The sequence below is a fragment of the Dreissena polymorpha genome, chromosome 3 (assembly GCF_020536995.1).
Source record: "Dreissena polymorpha isolate Duluth1 chromosome 3, UMN_Dpol_1.0, whole genome shotgun sequence".
Taxonomy (NCBI): domain Eukaryota; kingdom Metazoa; phylum Mollusca; class Bivalvia; order Myida; family Dreissenidae; genus Dreissena; species Dreissena polymorpha.
In genome coordinates this window covers 7,715,016-7,739,225 of record NC_068357.1, presented here as the reverse complement: position 1 = coordinate 7,739,225, position 24,210 = coordinate 7,715,016, and the positions used below count along the sequence as shown (strand labels likewise).

At 37.0% G+C, this 24,210-nt stretch overlaps 1 protein-coding gene across 7 annotated transcripts in view; it reads right to left on the bottom strand.

The window, feature by feature from the left end:
- The window catches only part of LOC127872864 (ral GTPase-activating protein subunit beta-like), a 78,598-nt gene that overhangs the window by 32,584 nt on the left and 21,804 nt on the right, over window positions 1-24,210 (bottom strand). For all 7 annotated transcript variants that reach the window (XM_052416315.1, XM_052416312.1, XM_052416316.1 and 4 more), the window contains 9 exons: window positions 23,141-23,407; window positions 22,487-22,651; window positions 21,500-21,697; window positions 18,490-18,725; window positions 16,914-17,056; window positions 10,481-10,584; window positions 8,692-8,820; window positions 809-910; window positions 366-461 (listed from right to left, as the gene is read on the bottom strand). In XM_052416315.1, the coding sequence (XP_052272275.1) occupies window positions 366-461; window positions 809-910; window positions 8,692-8,820; window positions 10,481-10,584; window positions 16,914-17,056; window positions 18,490-18,725; window positions 21,500-21,697; window positions 22,487-22,651; window positions 23,141-23,407 (1,440 nt within the window). The remainder of the gene's footprint in view (window positions 1-365; window positions 462-808; window positions 911-8,691; window positions 8,821-10,480; window positions 10,585-16,913; window positions 17,057-18,489; window positions 18,726-21,499; window positions 21,698-22,486; window positions 22,652-23,140; window positions 23,408-24,210) is intronic.

Sequence of the window (24,210 nt, the reverse complement as noted above, 5' to 3'; positions counted from 1 at the left end):
AAACGTGATGCAGGAAAGTACTATTTTCATGGCACTGTTAAATTACCAGCTAATAGCTACCAGATAATTTCAGTTATCACACTGTTTGTAAGCATTTGAGCCTTATTGCGACAAAACAGGGCTAAGTGCATAAAGTATCGTCCCAGATTAGCCTGTGCAGTCAGCACAGGCTAATCAGAGATGACACTAACCACTTTTATGATTAATTGAGGTCTCTTCTAAACAAAAATCCAGTCTTGGCGGAAAGTGTTGTCCATGATTAGCCTGTGTGGACTGCAGTGAATCTGGGACGACAGTTTAAGCACATGCATCAAGCCCAGTTTTCTCAGGAAGAGGCCCATGTGATACTAATTGCTACAATTTACCGTTCTCATTTGAGTGAGCGGGCAGTCTGTGGTACCCTGACTCAGCGTAGCTCGACTCTGAAGACTGATTACTGGCAACACTGTCCTCGCTAGTATCTGAAAACAGGAAAGTACATTTTGCATTACAAAAATAATTATATTACAATACTAATACAATAAGGTTAAAAACATTAAAATACGCACAACAATTCTCACACTGCCTGAGATCACACCAACCACTTGAACGCTAGTGAGTAACTCATACATGGATGCATTTGATGATCTAAGATGTCATGTTAGGCCTGGGTTGTCATGCTGTTGAATTCCCTAGGCCAACTCAGCCACCCTCACCCCCTGTACCAGATTGACTTACCTGTGTGCGTTTGATGATTTGAGGGGTCATGATCTCCTGAATTGTTGTCAGATCACCCACCCTTACCCCTGTACCGGACTTGACAACCCACCTGCGTGTACTTGATGATCTGAGGTGTCATGTTGGGGCTGGATTGTCGTCTGCTCAGCTTCTTCACACAGAGCCATGTCCTGCACCAACAACATCAGGCCTCCTGTGAAATGTTAGAGATAGTTAATATTGTTTATGAGACCCAACTGCGAAATGTGAAAGATAATTAATATTATTCATTAGACCTCCTGTGAAATGTGAGAGATAGTTAATATTGCTGCCAAATGTGAAGGATCATATGTATTATTCATAAGACGCCCTGTGAAATGTGAGAGATCACTTGCTTTATTTATCAGACTTTCTCATACAGCCCTCATTTTTGATATTGTTACTCAGATCTCATGTGAAATTTAAGAGATATAAGATGAAATGGGAGAGCTCATTGATATGGTTCATCAAACATCTTATGAAATGGGAGAGCTCATTGATATGGTTCATCAAACATCTTATGAAATGGGAGAGCTCATTGATATGGTTCATCAAACCTCCTATGAAATGGGAGAGCTCATTGATATGGTTCATCAAACATCTTATGAAATGGGAGAGCTCATTGATATGGTTCATCAAACATCCTATGAAATGGGAGAGCTCATTGATATGGTTCATCAAACCTCCTATGAAATGGGAGAGCTCATTGAGATGGCTCATTAACCATCTTATGAAATGGGAGAGTTCATTAATATGGTTCATCAAACATCTTATGAAATGGGAGAGCTTATTGATATGGTTAATCAAACCTCCTATGAAATGGGAGAGCTCATTGATATGGTTCATCAAATTTCCTATGAAATGGGAGAGCTCATTGATATGGTTCATCAAACCTCCTATGAAATGGGAGAGCTCATTGATATGGCTCATCAACCATCTTATGAAATGGGAGAGCTCATTGATATGGTTCATCAAACCTCCTATAAAATGGGAGAGCTCATTGATATGGTTCATCAAACCTCCTATGAAATGGGAGAGCTCATTGAGATGGCTCATTAACCATCTTATGAAATGGGAGAGTTCATTAATATGGTTCATCAAACATCTTATGAAATGGGAGAGCTCATTGATATGGTTAATCAAACCTCCTATGAAATGGGAGAGCTCATTGATATGGTTCATCAAACCTCCTATAAAATGGGAGAGCTCAGTTATATGGTTCATCAAACCTCCTATGAAATGGGAGAGCTCATTGATATGGTTCATCAAACCTCCTATGAAATGGGAGAGCTCATTGAGATGGCTCATCAACCATCTTATGAAATGGGAGAGTTCATTGATATGGTTCATCAAACATCTTATAAAATGGGAGAGCTCATTGATATGGTTAATCAAACCTCCTATGAAATGGGAGAGCTCAATGATAATGTTCATCAAACCTCCTATGAAATGGGAGAGCTCATTGATATGGTTCATCAAACCTCCTATGAAATGGGAGAGCTCAGTGATATGGTTCATCAAAACTCCTATGAAATAAGAGAGCTCAGTGATATGGTTCATCAAACCTCCTATGAAATGGGAGAGCTCAATGATATGGTTCATCAAACCTCCTATAAAATGGGAGAGCTCATTGATATGGTTCATCAAACCTCCTTTGAAATGGGAGAGCTCATTGATATGGTTCATCAAACATCCTATGAAATGGGAGAGCTCATTGATATGGTTCATCAAACCTCCTATGAAATGGGAGAGCTCATTGATATGGTTCATCAAACCTCCTATGAAATGGGAGAGCTCATTGATATGGTTCATCAAACCTCCTATGAAATGGGAGAGCTCATTGATATGGTTCATCAAACCTCCTATGAAATGAGAGAGCTCAGTGATATGGTTCATCAAACCCTCTATGAAATGGGAGAGCTCAGTGAAATGGTTCATCAAACCTCCTATGAAGTGGGAAAGATCATTGGTATTGTTCATCATAAGTCTTATGGGCATTATATTTTTCATCAGACCTTCTACACAATTGGAAAGATCATTAATACGGTTCATAAACCTGTTTTGAAATGGGAGAGATCATTGATATAGTTCATCAGACCTCATATGCATTGGGCAGATTATTGATATTGTTTATCAAACATCTTATGGAATGGGAGAGATAATCGATATTGTTAATGAATGAAAAGTTAACTAATGACAGGTATCTGGCAAACTCCAATTGCATTATTCTGCAGATTGATCACTTTCAAGCCCATCATTTATTTCACATGGCATATATTTAGCTTTTCATAAACTGCTTTGATAGTGTTCCTTTGTATTTTAAGCATTTAGGTTGAATTACCTTAACTCAGATATAAAGCAGTATGCTAATACCCATATATCTTCATGTTTTCAGTACTTATATACATGTGTACATGGAAATGAAACCTTATTTAATAGACTTATCATTTACTGCCAACAATACATATTGCATTCAAATAAGATAAACTACCTGTTCACTACAAGTATTCTCTTTCCCCACATCATACCGCTGGTATAAGAACCAATAGCCAAAGAAAAATACCACATTAATCAATCTGATATTGCTGATGGAAGTTTGAATGAAATGACAATGCAACAGAATCGAGATTTGCATTTTTTGTTTTGTTTTGATTTGATTACATATTGCAGGTTTTCCGAGAATCTTAGGAGGCCAAACGTGGATTCATTAAATTGCCATAAGGCGGATCAATAATTAAAGACAAGATTTTCTTGTGATATTGCCAAAATAATTATTGAATACAACCTAGCAAATGCTTGAGATGAACTTAATAGCATTTTTGTTTACTTTGAACGAGTATCTTAGCATTATAGGGATTTTAAATATTATTTTACAAGATATTTATCAAATAATAAAAAGCTGATTTGAAAACCATATTATCAGAATTATTTATTCCAAAAAATGTGGTACCCAAAGCAAGCATTTAACATATTGAAATTGTGCACATGTGCACTGGTGACTGGAAAACTCCTTCTAAATTTGACATGTAACATATTAAAAAAGCTAGTTACTGCTGTATTATCAGTAATATTTATTACAAACATTTTAACATTTACATTTACAGGACTTGGTTTCCACAGTTAATTGTACCCTAAATTGACAAGATAGAGATTTTACTCAATCACTTAGGTTCTTCTGTTATTGGTCCTCTTTTGCTACTGGTCCTCAACAAGTAGTAGTTCCAAACAAGTTTGGCTCGCCCTGACAATTAATCAATTATCATTAAACTCAAATAGTATTATTTACTTGACATAAAACACTCAGCTTTGTTGTTTTTTTATTTAAAGAATAATATTCCATGGTATTTTTCTTGAATTACTCGACAAGTATAGACTAGTTAACTGAGAACTTGTATCAGTCTCCCTGGTTTTGATAAGATATGACTTCACTGATACAAGCTCTCAGAATGCCATACTTGATCATATTCTACATTTATCATTACAAAACAACCATTTTACAATATTCACAAAGGTCTAAATCCCAAAACCTTAAAATCAAAGTAAAAGTCATAAATTCTAATAGTTATATTTAGGGATGCAAGAGGTTACACAAATGATTAACTGGTTAACCTTTTTCCGTAACCGGTTATTAACCGGTTAATCGAAACACCTAAAGTAGTTAAAATCATTTAGAGTACGTAAAATATGTCATACCGCTTTGTAGAAACAAAAGTAATTTCAAATTTGAAAACGCTTGCGTTGATAACAATCCAGTTTCGTAATAAAATGAATTATAAAAGATATTTTCATAATTTTGTAAACATATGCTATATATTTTATTTAGTTTTCCTGCGTAAATGCATAAGAGTAAAAAATTAAAGAACTACACAATGTTCGTTTTCACGTGTTATTAACTTAATTTTGGGTTGGCCGCTTATATTACCTTCGCGCCGTATCGCTCACATAAATGGTGTGTTTCTTTGTTCATTCTTTTATAATTTTTGAAACTCATATTGGCTTAATATAGAAATGTTTTTCCCTTTCAATTCGATGTAAAGTGGGTCATGTGTGTTCAACGAATCCGCATCTATTCTTATTCGCTAATTGCATATTTTGTTGCTTGCATTTTAGCGTTTGTAGCCGAAGTAGTATCCTTTGATTTTCATTATACAATAAAAAATGTGCGTAAAATAAAGGACACACATAAAATTATTTTTGAACGAAATGTAAGTTGAATATTTCATATAATCAGTACATTTATGTAATAGCGAAGTAACTAAGTATTATGATTTCAAAACTGATAGTTACGTATGTTTGTCGATGTACCATAGCGCGCACATTTTACGCAATTACACAAATACTAAATTTAACGGGTTTATTAATTTTTAATATTTTGAATTGATGTTTAATTATTTTAAAAGTTAATGATTTGCTTTCCTTAATAGAACTTGCATCGGACGGTAATGGTGGAATCATTGGACGTAAATTATCATAATGATATTAATTTTTGATAAAGAAAAACGACATTAACTCGTCAAGATTTTAACTACGAATTCAATTTGTGATAAAATTGTAACTTATAAACACGGTATTTTCGCGAGCAATCAGTGTTGGATATTGGTTAACAAAACATCAAAATAAGCCGTCCAATGTCTCAACTGTTTTTTTTATCGCGAGTTCAATAAACATGTCAATTACGTCTTCGCTATAAGCTCCAACTCACCGCAGTTCGCTAGTTAAATTTTAGCGAGTCAAAAGACCAGTAGTGTCAGTTATCAAAACGTACCCCCTATTTGTTTTCACAAAGGTATTGATTAATTGCTTGATTACTTTGACTGTTGACACGTTATTTATTACAGTCGATGGTGCGGCATGTTGTTTTAACTAGTCGCCCGCGCAAGTTGGCAGTATGTCACGCGAAAAATGTAAAATCTTACGAAAAAACATAATCATATATTTTTTTCCAGGTTAACCTTTTCCCGAAAATGTAACAGGTTAACTAGTCGTTTCGGTAGGTTAACCGGTTAACCTCTTGCATCCCTAGTTATATTCATTTATAGGTCATGTCTCAATGAATATATTTAAACTGATCACCATTCCAAATATGTTTCAGTCTTTTTTATTTACAGAAATTATTACTTGTGACACAGAAAAAATATAATATGAAATTTCATCCTTTTCCAAAGCAAATCAATTAACAGTAGATTCAAAATGCTGTGTGGCCCACTACACCAGACTTACCCAGCAGCATATGTGTGTTTGAGAGTCAGTCTCTATGGGCAAACCAGACTTACCAATGACTTCTGTGTGTTTGTAGAGTCAGTCTCTATGGGCAAACTAGACTTACCCATGACTTCTGTGTGTTTGTAGAGTCAGTCTCTATGGGAAATCCAGACTTACCCATGGCATCTGTGTGTTTGTAGAGTCAGTCTCTATGGGTAAACCAGACTTACCCAGCAGCATCTGTGTGTTTGTAGAGTCAGTCTCTATGGGCCAATCAGACTTACCCATGGCATCTGTGTGTTTGTAGAGTCACTCTATATGGGCAAACCAGACTTACCCAGCAGCATCTGTGTGTTTGTAGAGTCAGTCTCTATGGGCTAACCAGAATTACCCAGCAGCATCTGTGTGTTTGTAGAGTCAGTCTCTATGGGCAAACCAGACTTACCCATGGCATCTGTGTGTTTGTAGAGTCAGTCTTTATGGGCACACCAGACTTACCAAGCAGCATCTGTGTGTTTGTAGAGTAAGCCTCTATGGACACACCAGACTTACCCATGGCATCTGTGTGTTTGTACAGTCTATGGGCACACCAGACTTACCCATGGCATCTGTGTGTTTGTAGAGTCAGTCTCTATGGACACACCAGACTTACCCATGGCATCTGTGTGTTTGTACAGTCAGCCTCTATGGGCACACCAGACTTACCCAGCAGCATCTGTGCGTTTGTAGAGTCAGTCTCTGTGGGCACACCAGACTTACCCATGGCATCTGTGTGTTTGTAGAGTAAGTCTCTATGGGCAAACCAGACTTACCCAGCAGCATCTGTGTGTTTGTAGAGTCAGTCTCTATGGGCAAACCAGAATTACCCATGGCATCTGTGTGTTTGTAGAGTCAGTCTCTATGGGCAAACCAGACTTATCCATGGCATCTGTGTGTTTGTAGAGTCAGTCTCTATGGGCAAACCAGACTTACCCAGCAGCATGTGTGTGTTTGTAGAGTCAGTCTCTATGGGCACACCAGACTTACCCAGCAGCATCTGTGTGTGTGTAGAGTCAGTCTCTATGGACACACCAAACTTACCCAGCAGCATCTTTGTGTTTGTAGAGTCAGTCTCTATGGGCAAACCAGACTTACCCATGGCATCTGTGTGTTTGAAGAGTCAGTATCTATGGGCAAACCAGACTTACCCATGGCATCTGTGTGTTTGTAGTGTCAGTCTCTATGGGCAAACCAGACTTACCCATGGCATCTGTGTGTTTGTAGAGTCAGTCTCTATGGGCAAACAGAGTTACCCATAGCATCTGTGTGTTTGTAAAGTCAGCCTCTGTAGGCAAACCAGACTTACCCAGCAGCATCTGTGTGTTTGAAGAGTCAGTCTCTATGGGCAAACCAGAATTACCCATGGCATCTGTGTGTTTGTAGAGTCAGTCTCTATGGGCAAACCAGACTTATCCATGGCATCTGTGTGTTTGTAGAGTCAGTCTCTATGGGCAAACCAGACTTTCCCAGCAGCATATGTGTTTTTGTAGAGTCAGTCTCTATGGACACACCAGACTTACCCATGGCATCTGTGTGTTTGTAGAGTCAGTCTCTATGGGCAAACCAGACTTAACCATGGCATCTGTGTGTTTGTAGTCAGTCTCTATGGGCAAACCAGACTTACCTATGGCATCTGTGTGTTTGTAGAGTCAGTCTCTATGGGCAAGCCAGACTTACCCATGACATCTGTGTGTTTTACCCATCAGCATATGTGTGTTTGTAGAGTCAGTCTCTATGGGCAAACCAGACTTACCCATGGCATCTGTGTGCTTGTAGAGTCAGTCTCTATGGGCACACCAGACTTACCCAGCAGCATCTGTGTGTTTGTAGAGTCAGCCTCTATAGGCACACCAGACTTACCCATGGCATCTGTGTGTTTGTAGAGTCAGTCTCTATGGGCAAACCAGACTTACCCATGGCATCTGTGTGTTTGTAGAGTCAGTCTCTATGGGCAAACCAGACTTACCCATGGCATCTGTGTATTTGTACAGTCAGCCTCTATGGGTACACCAGACTTACCCAGAAGCATCTGTGTGTTTGTAGAGTCAGTCTCTATGGGCAAACCAGACTTACCCAGCAGCATCTGTGTGTTTGTAGAGTCAGTCTCTGTGGGAACACCAGACTTACCCAGCAGCATCTGTGTGTGTATAAGGCAGTCTCTATTGGCACACCAGACTTACCCAGCAGCATCTGTGTTTGTAGAGTCAGTCTCTATGGGCAAACCAGACTTGCCCAGAAGCATATGTGTGATTCTAGAGTCAGTCTCTATGGGCACACCAGACTTACCCATGGCATCTGTGTGTTTGTAGAGTCAGTCTCTATGGGCAAACCAGACTTACCCAGCAGCATATGCGTGTTTGTAGAGTCAGTCTCTATGGGCAAACCAGACTTACCCATGGCATCTGTGTGTTTGTAGAGTCAGTCTCTATGGGCACACCACACTTACCCAGCATCATCTGTGTGTGTGTAAGGGAATGTCTCTATGGGCACACCAGACTTACCCAGCAGCATCTGTGTGTTTGTAGAGTCAGTCTCTATGGGCAAACCAGACTTGCCCAGAAGCATCTGTGTGATTGTAGAGTCAGTCTCTATGGGCACACCAGACTTACCCATGGCATCTGTGTGTTTGTAGAGTCAGTCTCTATGGGCAAACCAGACTTACCCATGGCATCTGTGTGTTTGTAGAGTCAGTCTCTATGGGCACACCAGACTTACCCAGCAGCATCTGTGTGTTTGTATTGTCATTCTCTATCTGCAGGGCCCACAGTAACAGGTCTGTGATCCTTTGCTTCAGGGAGATAAAGGATACACTATGCTCTGGTGTGGCCTCCGGGGTGAGAATGTCTGAAACATTGGTTTATAGGCAAGACTGTAGCATGAACAGACATAGTTTAATATGGTATTGAGGCAAGGTTGAAGCATGAACTGATTTAGAGTTTAATGTAGTATTGAAAAATGGTTTTCGCATGAGCTGAGTTTAATGTGGTGCTGAGGAAAGGTTGTAGCATGAACTAACCTAGAGTTTAATACTATGTTAAGGATAGGTTGTAGCAAGCCCTGACCTAGAGTACAATGTGGTATTGAGACAACATTTTAGCATAAACAGACCTAGAGATTAATAAGGTTTTGAGGCAAGGTTAAAGCATGAACTGACCTAGAGTTGTATGTTTTATTGATGCACTATTGCTGCATAAACTAAATTTGAGTTTAATGTGGTATAGAGGTAAGGTTGTAATATGAACTGACCAAGAATTTAATGCGTATTGAGGCAAGGATGTAGCATAAACTGACATAGAGATTAATGTGGTGTTGAGGCACTATTTTTGGCTTGAACTGACCTAGAGTTAAATTTGATATTGGGGCAAGGTTGTAGCATGAACTGACCTAGAGCTAAATGTGGTATAAAAGCAATGTTGAATAGTAAACTGACCAAGTGTTAGAGTAAAATGTGGTATTTAGCTTTGGCTGAAGCATGGACTGACCTAGAGTTTAATGTGGTATTTAGGCAAGGTTGTAGCATTAACTGACCTAGAGTTTAATGTGAATTTGGGCTTAGCTTGTAGCATAAACTGAATTACATTATGTGTAATTGTGACGAGGTTTTGCTTGAGCTGAACTAGAGTTTAATAAAGTATTGAAGCAAGGTGGAAGAATTAACCAAAATTTGAGTTTAATGTGGTATGGAGACAAGGTTGTCGCATACACTGTCATAGAGTTCAATATGGTTTTGAGGTTTTAGCATAATAGAAACTAGATTTGTATGTTATATTTTGTCAATATTGTACCTTAAATTGAGCTAGAGTTTCATTGGTATTAAGTCAAGGGTGTTGCATGAACAGACCCAGAATATGATGTGGCATTGAGGCAAGTTTGTGATGTGAACTGACCTAGAGTTAAATTTGACATGTGCTATCCATCTATTACAATTTTCTGTTAATATTGAAGGGACTGGTTAACAGATTTGTTCTATTTGGAGTTTATAATGCAAATTAGCGCATGTATCTGTCTTATCAATTAGGAATTCAACATTTGAAGCAAAGTAACAAGAGAAAGTAAGATAACATGAAAAATGCTACCACTGGGATTCAAACCAAGGACCTATGGATCATCAGAACGACAAATGCAATGTCTCAATTTCTATGTTTAAACATTACACAATAATTTTGCAAATTGAAATTAAATATATATCAGTTTGGTGTTTTTAAAATATTACAAAATAATTCACTTAAAACAACATAAGGATTCTTCATAAAATCTTTCAAGAAGGAAGAAAGTAGAAATTGTTAACTTTGAGTTAAGAGACATGGAGAAAAAAAATCAGCAGTAGTTAGTATCTTATCTATACCACAGTAAATAGAACTTGACTGTTGATAGACACACAACTGAGCCTTCTTTTGAGCTCCTATTGTGCTCTTACAGACAAAGCTTTACTGACTTTGAATTGCATTTTATTTTGATGTTCTTGTCATGAAGTTACAGACATTGTTACATAGCATCAACTCACCCTTGATTTCCAGGTCCCTGAAGTGCAGTGGTAGACAAAGCATGGAGAGGAGAAGATGGACACACGCCTTCCTCAGCTCCACACTAGGTAGCAGCTCACACAGTCTGAATAGCAACAGGTAGCATATCAGCTCACACAGTCTGAATAGCAACAGGTAGCATTTTTAGAATCACCTCACGCAGTATAATACCCACAAGCCCTTTGCTTGTATTAAATTTTACTGGAATTTTTGTTAATCTTTATAAGCATTGAAAGAGAGCACATCAGATAAAACAAGAGTACGGAATAACTGGTGCCACGCTTGACTGCGAAAGCTTGTCAGATTTTTTAAATATTTTTTTAGATTTCACAGTGACTTGACCTTTGACCTAGTGACTTAAAATGGGTGTGGCGTGTAGAACTCATCAAGGTGCATCTACATAATTATGAAGTTTCAAAGTTGTAGGTGGAAGCACTGTGATGTTAGAGGCAAAGTTAAAGTTTTACATTAGAGGTCACATTGACCTTGACCTTTGACCTAGTGACCCAAAAATGGGTGTAGGACTCATCAAGGTGCATGTACATATGAAGTTTCAAAGTTGTAGGTGGAAGCACTATGATGTTAGAGGCAAAGTAAAAGTTTTATATTAGAGGTCACAGTGACCTTGACCTTTGACCTAGTGACCCAAAAATGGGAGTGGCATGCAGACCTCATTAAGGTGCATGTACATATGAAGTTTCAAAGTTGTAGGTGGAAGCACTGTGATGTTAGAGGCAAATTTAAAGTTTAATAATAGAGGTCACAGTGACCTTGACCTTTGACCTAGTGACCCAAAAATGGGTGTGCCATGTAAATCTCATCAAGGTGCATGTAAATATGAAGTTTCAAAGTTGTAAGTGGAAGCACTATGATTTTAGAGGCAAAGTTAAAGTTTTAAATTTGAGGTCACACTGACCTTTGACCTAGTGACCCAAAAATGGGTGTGGCGACAGAACTCATCAAGGTGCATGTATATATGAAGTTTCAATGTTGTAGGTGGAAGCACTTTAATTTTAGAGCCAATGTATAGGTTTTAGCATGAAGCCCGGACGTCGGACGACAAAGAGGCTATGACAATACCTCAGAGTTTTCTCCAAAAACAGCCGAGCTAAAAAGGTGAAATGATGACCCTGCAATACAGTCAAAACTGACCTAGCAGTCAACTGACAACAACAATCAGTCTGGATCCCCCCCCTCCCCCTGACAAAAAGTAAACACACAAATCAATGCTGTCTCTTTCTTATGATGTCATAGCATCTAGTCTGCGTCTATTTTGCGGGTAAAGAATCTGATTGTGGTAACTGCTTATGATATGTTAAAGGGCGCTGCGAAAAAATAAATAATAGGGTGTTGAGAAGGTTTGTCATCCAGGGATAAAACATGTTCAAAAGAATTATCACTAATTAAATGACTGCTAATTAGGAAATTGTACTAACAACATTGAGGTAGTAAATACATTACTATATATTGATTTAAAAATAACTAATATATTATGACCAGCAGTCAACGACTGAAGTTAAATTTTGATTGCATGAAAACAGGTGCAAGTAACAATGTGTATTTATAAAAAGTATCAGCTGGTTTCATAACAACAATACATGAGCGCATGATAAAATCAATAGATCTTTACTGCTGATAAGGTGTTAAAAACAACACTAAACATGCGAGTGTTGTTATAGGAATGCAATAAAAGGATTAGTTATCGTTTATTTAGGCAAAACAGACATTGAATCGCAATTTTTATTACAAACTTTAGGCAAAATTGCAAGAGGATTTTTTTTTCAAATATAACAAACAATGCATATTTTTACATCATTTGACTTATTAATATTTGACAGTCCTCTTTACCAAAATAAAAAATAACTTATGTTTGTTATCAGTAAATATTATTAGTACAAGCACTTCTATTTATGTGTATAAATTGTCTCTTTTAAATTTATTTGAAATTTTTAAAGTTCGTAAAATGTTTTAGCACTTTGTTAATTTTAAAGTCTGACATTCAAGTTTTAATCTGATGAGCCAAAGCCCTGGAAGGTTTAAAGTTTGAAAAGACTCAATTTTAGCCCTAAGAAGGACAGGTCTGTATCCAGAGTTGAAGGATTATGGTCTCGAGGAGATATTGATGAATGTTTTCAAAAGGGGTAAAAAAAGGACCGGACAAATTGCTAGGGATTCCTGTTAAGAGGGGATCAGCTTAAGAGAGTTTCCATTGTTTCATGTGTTAAACATCTACAAACTTCAAAATTGGTTATATGTGAATTTGAAAACAAGGGCTGTTTGTTAAACATGCATGCCCCCCATATGGGCTGTCAGTTGTAGTGGCAGCCATTGTGTGAATATGTTTTTTGTCACTGTGACCTTGACCTTTGACCTAGTGACCTGAAAATCAATACGGGTCATCTGCCAGTTATGATCAATGTACCTATGAAGTTTTATGATCCTAGGCGTAAGCATTCTTGAGTTATCATCCGGAAACCATTTTACTGTGTCGAGTCACCTTAACCTTTGACCTAGTGACCTGAAAATCAATACGGGTAATCTGCCAGTTATGATCAATGTACCTATGAAGTTTCATGATCCTAGGCATAAGCTTCCTTGAGTTATCATCCGGAAACCATTTTACTGTGTTAAGTCAATGTGACTGTGAGCTTTGACCTAGTGACCTGAAAAACAATAGGGGTCATCTGCCAGTCATGATCAATGTACCTATGAAGTTTCATGATCCTAGGCGTAAGCTTTCTTGAGTTATCATCTGGAAACCATTTAACTGTGTCGAGTCACCATGACCTTGACCTTTGACCTAGTGACCTGAAAATCAATAGGGGTCATCTGCGAGTCATGATCAATGTACCTATGAAGTTTCATGATCCTAGGCGTAAGCTTTCTTGAGTCATCATGCGGAAACCATTTTACTGTGTCAAGTCACGATGACCTTGACCATTGACCTAGTGACCTGAAAATCAATAGGGGTCATCTGCGAGTCATTATCAATGTACCTATGAAGTTTCATGATCCTAGGCGTAAGCGTTCTTGAGTTATCATCCGGAAACCATTTTACTGGTTTGAGTCACTGTGACCTTGACCTTTGACCTAGTGACCTGAAAATCAATAGGGGTCATCTGCGAGTCATGATCAATGTACCAATGAAGTTTCATGATGCTAGGCGTAAGCGTTCTTAAGTAATCATCCGGAAACCATTTTTCTGTGTCAAGTCATCCTGACCTTGACCTTTGACCTAGTTACATGAAAATTAATAGGGTTCATCTGCAAGTCATTATCAATGTTCCCATTTAGTTTCATGACCCTAGGCGTAAGCGTTCTTGATTCATCATCCGGAAACCATTTTACTGGTTCCAGTCACCGCAACCTTGACCTTTGACCTAGTGACCTGAAAATCAATAGGGGTCATCTGCGAGTCATGATCAATGTACCTATTAAGTATCATGATCCTAGGCGTAAGCGTTCTTGAGTTATCATCCAGAAACCATTTAGTGGACGGACCAACATGTGCAAAACAATATACCCCCTCTTCTTTGAAGGGGGGCATAAAATTCAAAATGTTATGGTACAAAACATTACTTGATCTTTCTCATAGTTACAAATGTGTGCAACTATAGGATAAAACACACACAAGACATTGGAAAATTTATCATATCAAAACAACTGTCAAACTATTTGTGATTTAAATGCAAAACTAGTGACCTGAAAATCAATAGGGGTCATCTGCGAGTCATGATCAATGTACCTATGAAGTTTCATGATCCTGGGCCTAAGCGTTCTTGAGTTATCATCCGGAAACCATCTGGTGGACGGACGGACCGACCGACCAACCGACCGACCGACGGACAGACAGACATGTGCAAATTAATATACCCCCTCTTCTTCGAAGGGGGGCATAATAAGTTGATACTATTTAAATAATGATTAGTGTATACTATTTTACACAAAATATCCATGCATCAGAACGGACTTCCATTCTATCAATCTGAACCACTTCTGTGGAAGATCTGACTTTCTTATATAATCTTTCTTCTAATCATCTGCATGGACATGTTATCTTACACTGAATATTAAAAGAAAGGGGTGTCTTAAAGTGTCATGTTTGGTTTTGAATTTCAATATCATGCCTTTATAACAATTAACTAGGCTAAAATAAACATTTCCAATCAATCACCAACAAAATAAGGGTAGGTAGGCTTGCTAAACTTTATTTCTATTGTATCTTTTTTTAAAGTTCTTAATTGATAAAAGAATATGCAATTACACACAGACATGTACCAAATCTTTATTTAATTTTAAGTTTTATTTTTTAATTTCAAGATTATTAAGTTTAGGGTCAGCACACACAAATTAGGATCGGTTGGGTCAGTGGGTAAAACAAATATTGTTAACCAATTATAATTTTATTCATGCATATTCATAATAAAGGAAATAAGCATTGTGTATCCTTTGTTAAGTTCATATTTCTGACAAAATAACCCCTACTAAAACTAGCCAAACAATTGTATAAATTCATTTGGATAAGCTGACATCAATACTTGTTTACAATTAAATCATAAGTCATTTGAGAATTGTATCCCACTGAAGACACAATCTTAATAATGTCTATTAACCTTAATAAAATATTTCAAACAGAAAACATTGCCTTTCACAAGGAATGTGTATTTGAATGTTTCCCTAAAGTATCACATCAAATCTTCCTAAGTCTAATAGTGGGTACAGGCCCAGCTGTGCATTACAGAGTTGTTCTGTGTCATAATCACGATATATCTCCATCACTTCGGTGATGTCAATAATGTCAAGCCTATATCTGACTTTCTAAAGTGACCTCATCATCCACAGAATGGTGGCATAAAATCACTGGATTTAATTTGACTATATTAAAGTCAATCAAAATAGTATCATCTGGTATGCAGAAGCCTTCAGTTTTTTTCAACACTGTGAACCTATATAGGAAATATCAAACAAATTGTAGTATTTTTCATATTCCAGCCTTTATTACCATAATGCTTTGTCATAAAAACTTGCATTATCGTGGCTTTGTTTCATAAAATTTAAAAGATTATAACTACGGCAAAACCTAAGATTCATTAATCCCCTCTTCAGTTCTGTTTTAATTTTACACTATTAGACCATACAGCCAATTTATCAAACACACAGCACTTCATATTCTAACAATCCTACAGTCAGGAAGGATTCTGTGTCAGGTGTTCGATCCAACTCCATCATCCATGCACTGACTTTCTTTATTTTCTTATCATATGCATGGAAGTTGTATCTTTAACAGAACATTAAAAGAACAAAGCAGCTTCTTATAAGTGTCTTGCTTGGTGTTAAATATAAATATTATACCATTTATAATAAGTAATTAGGCCAAAATAATATTTAATGTATGGTAAAAATAAAATCAGGTAATATGAGTGTGTTCAGAGGTTTTTGAGACTCAATCCATGAAAGTATCCAAGCTAATAGGAGGCCTAAGTGATGCAAACCAGACATGTCATATAGTCTATAGAGATGACCTTGGATGGACATATGAACCAACACACAGGTCTATTTGCCTCTTGGCATCACAAGATTAAACAGTTCATAAAAACTTCTACTCTTTGCCCTGTACCTGAATGTACAGTATACGTACCTGATTGTACAGTGTATGAACATGATTGTACAGTATATGTACCTGATTGTACAGTATACGTACCTGATTGTACAGTATTTGTACCTGATTGAACACTTTATGTACCTGATTGAACACTTTATGTACCTGATTGTACAGTATTTGTACCTGATTGAACACTTTATGTACTTGATTGTACAGTATTTGTACCTTATTGTACAGTATATGTACCTGATTGTACAGAATATGTACCTGATTGTACAGTGTATGTACCTGATTGTACAGTACTTGTACCTGAATGTACAGTATACGTACCTGATTGTACAGTGTATGAACATGATTGTACAGTATATGTACCTGATTGTACAGTATACGTACCTGATTGTACAGTATAAGTACCTGATTGTACAGTATTTGTACCTGATTGAACACTTTATGTACCTGATTGTACAGTATACGTACCTGATTGTACAGTATATGTACCTGATTGTACAGTATTTGTACCTGATTGAACACTTTATGTACCTGATTGTACAGTATTTGTACCTTATTGTACAGTATATGTACCTGAATGAATGTAGTATATGTACCTGAATGTATGTAGTATATGTACCTAAATGTATGTAGTATATGTACCTGAATGTATGTAGTATATGAACCTGAATGTATGTAGTATATGTACCTGAATGTATGTAGTATATGTACCTGAATGTATGTAGTATGTGTACCTGAATGTATGTAGTATGTGTACCTGAATGTTTGTAGTATATGTACCTGAATGTATGTAGTAAATGTACCTGAATTTGGGAGTCTGATCTTTCAATACAAGCTCAAGAGCGTTGAGGATGTGTGGTACAAGGATCTGGACTCCAGCCAGGTCCACACGCAGCAGATCACAGGAGTTGAAGAGAATGTTGGAGAGCACGGGGCCGCTGATGTTCTGTCAGCATGGTATGAACAAATTATAATTTAATACATCTAAAAAATGTACAAACAAGATGTGTTTGTGAAACACTATGCCCCCATATATTTGACCTTTGACCTTGAAGGATGACCTTGACCTTTCACCACTCAAAATGTGCAGCTCCATGAGATACACATACATGCCAAATATGCAGTTGCTATCTTTAATATTGCAAAAGTTTTGGCAAATGTTAAAGTTTGACACAAACAAACCAACAAACAGACAGGGCAAAAACAATAAGTCCCCCAGTATAGACTGGGGGACATAAAAAGAGAAGATAAGTTGTCATTAACTAGATTTAAATAGTCACCTGACTGGACATGAAAATGATTACTAATAATGATGACACCAAAGCATTTTGATGGCTAATTTCACTTCTGATAAGTTCACAAATCAAATGATTATAGAAACAAAGAGACATGATGATAAGCGATTACTATTTTACACAAAATATCCATGCATCAGAACAGAGTTAGTAAAATTCTATCAATCTGAACCGCCTCTGTGGAAGATCTAACTTTCTTCAATTTCTTATCATCTGCATGGAAGTTGTTAATTTAACAAAATATTAAAAGAAATAAAATATTGCCTTTTAATTGTCAATGGTAGATGTTAAATATCAATGCCAAGTCTTATAAATAAATATAATACCGTCTTCATCCTAATAAAAGCTCCCACCCTAATAAACGTGCCCCTATCGTATAATAAAATGAAGGAGTGATCAAAATAATAGCGCCCCCATTTCTCGGCTGCTAAGGGGTTAATTAATTGCATTTTATTGACGAATTTTTTTTTTTATCAACAAGGTAATTGGCCAGAACCTTATAGAAATAAAACTTTATTAATAATAATATTAACATATATATTTGGAACATATCGATGTTAGGATTAAACTCCAAAATGCAGGGGATTTTTATTATTGTATCGGTGTTTTCAGTTTTAAATGTCAAATTCATGTTACAATTTTGTTTTGACACCTTGCGTTTAAAATACGGATCTACCAAGATTGTTCAATATGCGGCTGCTGGGCTGAAGCACAGGGGTTACATTTTATATGGCTTATATTATACTTAAAGGGGGGTGAAATAAATGCGCCATTTTGTGATTTGCATTGCACCCAGGCTTTATAAGGATAAAGACGGTAGGTCAAAATAAATATTTCCACTACACCTCCCAAAAATTAGTTAGGTAGGTCCTTAATTTTCATTGTAAATTAAAAATATGCAATGGAGTGCCTTATCTCTCTTTTTTTTTAAGTGGTATTTTGTTAATTAAAAATGTATTAAGAGAATGTGATAAAAAAAAAACACATTTGTGTACAAGATTGTATTTGTCCGACACTAAAACAACCATATCTGACAAGCTTGTCATATTTTTCAACAAATCTTAATATGCCATTCAGTACTCACGTCATCCACTTGTAGCCCATAGCACAGAGCAAAATAGAACCGAGAGTAGTAAGCGGGAAGAATGTCCTCTCCTGTTTTATGGGCACAGAAGAGTCGACACAGTGTCCCACAGGCTTCTGCCCTTCCAGACTCATACGTATTGTCTGACATGGACTTCTTCTCAGGAGAGGTGTCAATAGACAGGGATGTGGGCCGTGACTGGTCAATCAGTGAGTTTGTTCGCCTGTAGGTCTGGCCTGCAAGACGTCAAACAGATTCATAAATGGCTGCTACATAATAATATTATTAAAGAAAAAGATCATCAGTGAGGCTTCTTAATAAAGTGTGTAGTGATTTTGCAATATTTATATGCTTACAAATAGCTAAACTAGCACAATCTGACGTGATCAAATGATTTCTTGTTTAAATCTTTTAAAAATCCAACTTTCTTTAACCTGCACAATTTTTTTGGAATATATTTCATATATGTGTAGGGAACTGAGCTTGTCACAATAAAGTAAAACAAAATGTGTTTGCGAAACACTAAGTGCCCCCCCATATATTTGACCTCGACCTTGAAGGATGACCTTGACCTTTCACCACTCAAAATGTGCAGCTCCATGAGATACACATGCATGCCAAATATCAAGTTGCCATCTTCAATATTGCAAAAGTTATGGCCAATGTTAAAGTTTGACGCTAACAAAACCAACAAACAGACAGGGCAAAAAAAGAATACAAGGGGGGACATAAAAATACATTGGGAAACCCTACTTCCAAATATGTAGCAAATTAACGCTTATGTTTAGCAAGATTTGAACACAGGGACATAATTTAAAAACACCTCATACAGCACACTATTCGATCTTATGAAATAAAATAAAAGAACACTGTGGTTTCAGAGAAAAAGATTCTTCTAACAACCATTTTGCTACATTCTGCATAAGTCATTAGACCACAAAGAGAGGCTTATTCTGAGTCTAAGGACATAATATATTTGTGTCTTGTTCTGAGAAAACAGGGCTTAATTCATGTGCAAAAAGTGTCGTCCCAGATTAGCCTATGCAGTCCGCACAGGCTAATCAGGGACGACACTTTCCGCCTAAACTTGATTTTCGGAAAGGAGGGACTTCCTTGAAACTAAAAATACCATTTAAGCGGAAAGTGTCGTCCCTGATTAGCCTGTGCGGACTGCACAGGCTAATCTGGGACGACATTTTACGCACATGCATTATGCCCAGCTTTCACAGAACAAGACACAAATATATTTTGTGGATGATCACAAGGAGAAGTTTCATACCAAATATTAAACCTCTGGGCACAAATGTTTCCGAGAATGATTTTAAAAGTTAATTAACAACACACATCTGTATTAACCTTTAACCTCTATGGCATTTTTTACTGTTAACAGTTTTAGGTCTAGGTCTGTGAATGATCATCTAGACCCTGATCACTTTTTCAACTTCTAATTCCAATCTATGTAGTGGATATTTAGATATGGGTTGGTTATATGCAAACATTCACCGAAATGTATATAAAACAAAATTACTGCACCGCTTTGAAGCCATATATCTGACCTTTGACCTTCAAGGATGACCTTGATCTTGATCTTTCACCACTCACAATGTGCAGCTCCATGAGATACACATGCATGCCAAATATCAAGTTGCTATCATCAATATCGCAAAAGTCATGACTAAGGTTAAAGTTTTGGGACAGACACACACAACAAGACTATTGCCAAGCATTATGGTCCCCTACCGGTGAAACTCCACCATTTTCAGCAATATTTCTTGTCTATTTGTTGCCATAGCAACCATAATTATTGACATAGGTACAAAATGAAATGAAGTGAATAATCTCCATATTGCCATCTATCCATGTTTCAAGTTTCATGAAAAAATATGAAGAACTTTTAAAGTTATCGCAGGATCCTCCATTTTCAGCAATATTTCTAGTCTATTTGTTGCCATAGCAACCAGAATTCTTGACGTTGGAGCAAAATGAAATGACGTGCATAATCTCCATATTGCCATCTGTCCATGTGTCAAGTTTCATGAAAAAATATGAAGAACATTTTAAGTAATTGCAGGATCCAGAAAAATGTGACAGACTGACTGACTGACAGACAGAGCGCAAACCAGAAGTCCTCTCCGGTTTCACCCGTTGGGGACAATAACAGACAGACATATACAATGACAGACAAACACATACAATGACAGACAGACAGGCCAAAAACAATTTACCCCCGATCATTCGATCCCGGGGGCATAAAAATTGTCATAATTCTTCTAGAATGCAGGTCAAAGTAAAGGAACATAGTCAGTAACTTCAAAAGATGACCATGAACACACAATTGGATACTTGTAGTAAAAACAATGATATGGAGCTGTAGCAAATTTTCCTCAACCAATTTTTTTAGTACATAAATGGGCGAAATTAAGATAAATTTCAGGTGAGTGACCAAACAAAATGCCCCGTAACACATGTGTGAATATGCAATTTAGAATTAACATCCTGTAGTAAAAACAGTAATATAATGATGCATGTTAACCTTAACCAGAGCATTACGAAAACACCATTAAATGGGAGAGAAGAATAGTTCTATTTGAGCAACGCTCTGTGAAAAGGGGGTTAATTCATGCGCATAAAATTAATGCACAGGCTAATCAGGGACAACACTTTCTGCCTAAACTAGATTTGTGCAAGTGGAAAGTGTCGTTCCTGATTAGCCTGTGCAGACTGCACTGGCTAATCTGGAAAAACACTTTAAGCACATGCATTAAACCCCTTTTTCACAGAGCACAGCCCATTTATTTAATAAAAAGTTGAGATTAAAATGCCTTAAAGTTGGAGTAAAAGAAGGCTTTCGGAAAAGTTTGTGTCAATGGTAAGATAGACACACATATCCGTGTAGATAACAGTATATTCCCCTTTACTGGAAGGTATATAAGATTGGTAGTTTAGGTCCATTCACAAATGCAGACAGTAAATACATGGATATCAAATCACACAAATTGTTCCTGCTTACCTTCATTTCTATGTACCGGCAGTATCTTCACATTGGCAAGGGCCGCATCAAACAGCCAGGCCCCAAACAGGTGCAGGATGCTGTTACACTTGGGCCTGTTAGGGGCCAGGGGCGGGCGACTGTCAAGGGAGAGCAACCCAGGCAGGCACTGGGGCATGGGGACACTTGTCTTGCTAGAGATGGTCGTATTGGACTTGACTGTTAAGCATAGGACATCATAACAATATACAGAGAGTACAATTGAAAACAATTTTAATAAATTAACTCTTTATCACACAAAACATCCACTATGTCAAGATAAACAACAACATAATTATAATTTTACAACACCCCTTTTTCAAGGTGAAATAAAGCTTAATTTGTTCCAGGTGATGTTATTTTGTTAATGCAAGAATATTGATGGGATTTGAGTTTATGTACACATTGTTTACAAGAGAGCAGTTTTTAAAGAATAACCTGGACTTTGAAGCCGCAGAGCGGCTTTTAGCCTTCGTACGGTTTCATGTTTCTGAGAGTAACATGGATAATAATGTGTATGCAGTACATGTAATAGATTTAATATGCATCTTAAAATAGTCACAACCGTTTATAAGAATAATGCACATAAACTGTTTTTCCATTTTCTATGTGATACACAGGGAGAGTGCACTATTTAATATCCTCCAGTTAAGTGGAGTATGAAGTAGATTGAAGATTGAAAAAAAATAGAACAATATTTATTGATATTGTATCAGATGCTTCAGCTATACTTTCCTTACACAAACACTCAGAGGGTTTTCCCTGACTTAACATGTTCATAAGCCAAATTTACTGCACAAATTCTATATTATTCTTAAATGTGTTGCTTTATTGGTTTTTATGACAGAAAACATTAACAAATCGAAGGACATAAACAGATTTAATTAACACAAACACTCAAATGTTCTAAATGCAGCTTATATGGCAAATGGCAAAGTAAGCATGAACTTATGCAGTCCCCATGATTACCTCTCTGTGTGAGTGGAGCAGGAAGTGGAACCCATGGTCGGCCTAACTTTCTCTGCCCTGGTGGCGTGGAGGGCCCAAGGGTGGTGGACTGTCGACTGCTGAGGCCCGAGGAGATGAAACTCATGCTAGTCAATATGTTCTCTTCTTTCACATCCTGGGAAATACCTGTTAGGTTTGCAGAGTTCAAGTCAGTTATATTATTTAATTATATTAAATAAATATTTAAATAAGATTGAACATCTGAATATATTCAATCAATAATGAATACCCAGTATTTTAAATTTTATATACTGATTTATCAATGAAGTGCTGACTCAGAAATAAATCAAATATGATGCAAAACATGTTTTTTGTCATTTATCTGTACAAGTCATGCTTCATAATTGAAATCAATGTTTCACAGCCATGTATATTTCACAGTCATGTATAACGGTTTATGTTACTTTCCTGTTTTACTTGTGTGGATAAAAAGTTTCATGACGTAATTTCACTTTATTTTCATAAGTTATTTTTCCATAAAAATACACATTTTTACTTTTAATAATAACTATATTCACAATTGATCCCTGTTCCCAGAAAAACCAAGATAGTAATTTCTCCCATTAAAAAAAATAGACAGGATAACTGTACAAATCGTAATAGACTTGCACATACCCAGGAAGGCATTGACCATGATGGAGATCCCTCTCATGGCCTTGTAGAATATCTGTGGCAGTTTGAGGAGGCACTCGTGCTGCCGGGGATCAATTACATCCTCGCTTTCAAGCGCCAGTTTCAGAAACATGGGAGTCTGGCTGATAAGCTCCGGCTTCGCTAAATCAACAGGGTTCTGGGTGATGTGCAGGAAGCGGAACCAGCTCTGGGCGATACAGTCGTTGCTCATCTCCACGGGAACCAGTAGGCCCCCTTCATCATTCTCAGCTGAAGTGGATGATAGGAAAAAGTGGTATTTTGATCACCATTTTACAGCCCACCAAATTCTATTTTTAACCAATAATTTGATATCAAAGTAAGTCTCAATGAAAGTCCAGCAGCGGAAAATCAAGGATCACACCAGGTATGGGGTTCTAATAAAAAGTGCAGGATGAAAAGCTGGACGAGTTTCATAACATTTTCTTATTAATTGCTAAATCTAAGAATATTTTTGTCTTATAATTTTAAATTAATTAAATATTAATCAATTAAATTATTAAACCACCATCCTTTCATTTGCCATTAAATTTTGGCAAACATATATTCTTGTCATATGCCAAAAACTTATATAATATCTCAAAAGATTTTTCACACTTTAGTGTTTGCCCTTGCAAAGGTAGAGGGAAAAGGGAAGACAACGGAGAATATTGCAGCATCATGCAATTTTGCTCAAGATTTTTCCCATACTCAGAAAAAGCAATGAGAACTGTGTCATGAGGTACAGGAAAAAATCCAGAATATTTGCTCCCATTGCCAATATAAATGTCCGGTCTAGGTACCAGTTTGTAGTTGTCTTACCAGTGAATTCAAATTTGGGCCAGTAACAGGAGATGACAAGACCTTGTGGACAGTAGAAGTTTTGGGATTTTCACTCAAAGAGACTGTTCTGTTGGTTTGTTGCAAATGTGTAAAATTTTACAAACTTTTAAAGAAATGTTAACAAGTGTTTAGGATAAGGTCAGAAACAGTGTTTTGGGGATCCCAGATATTGATTATTAAGGGCAATGATTTCTATGTATTGTGACACAGCT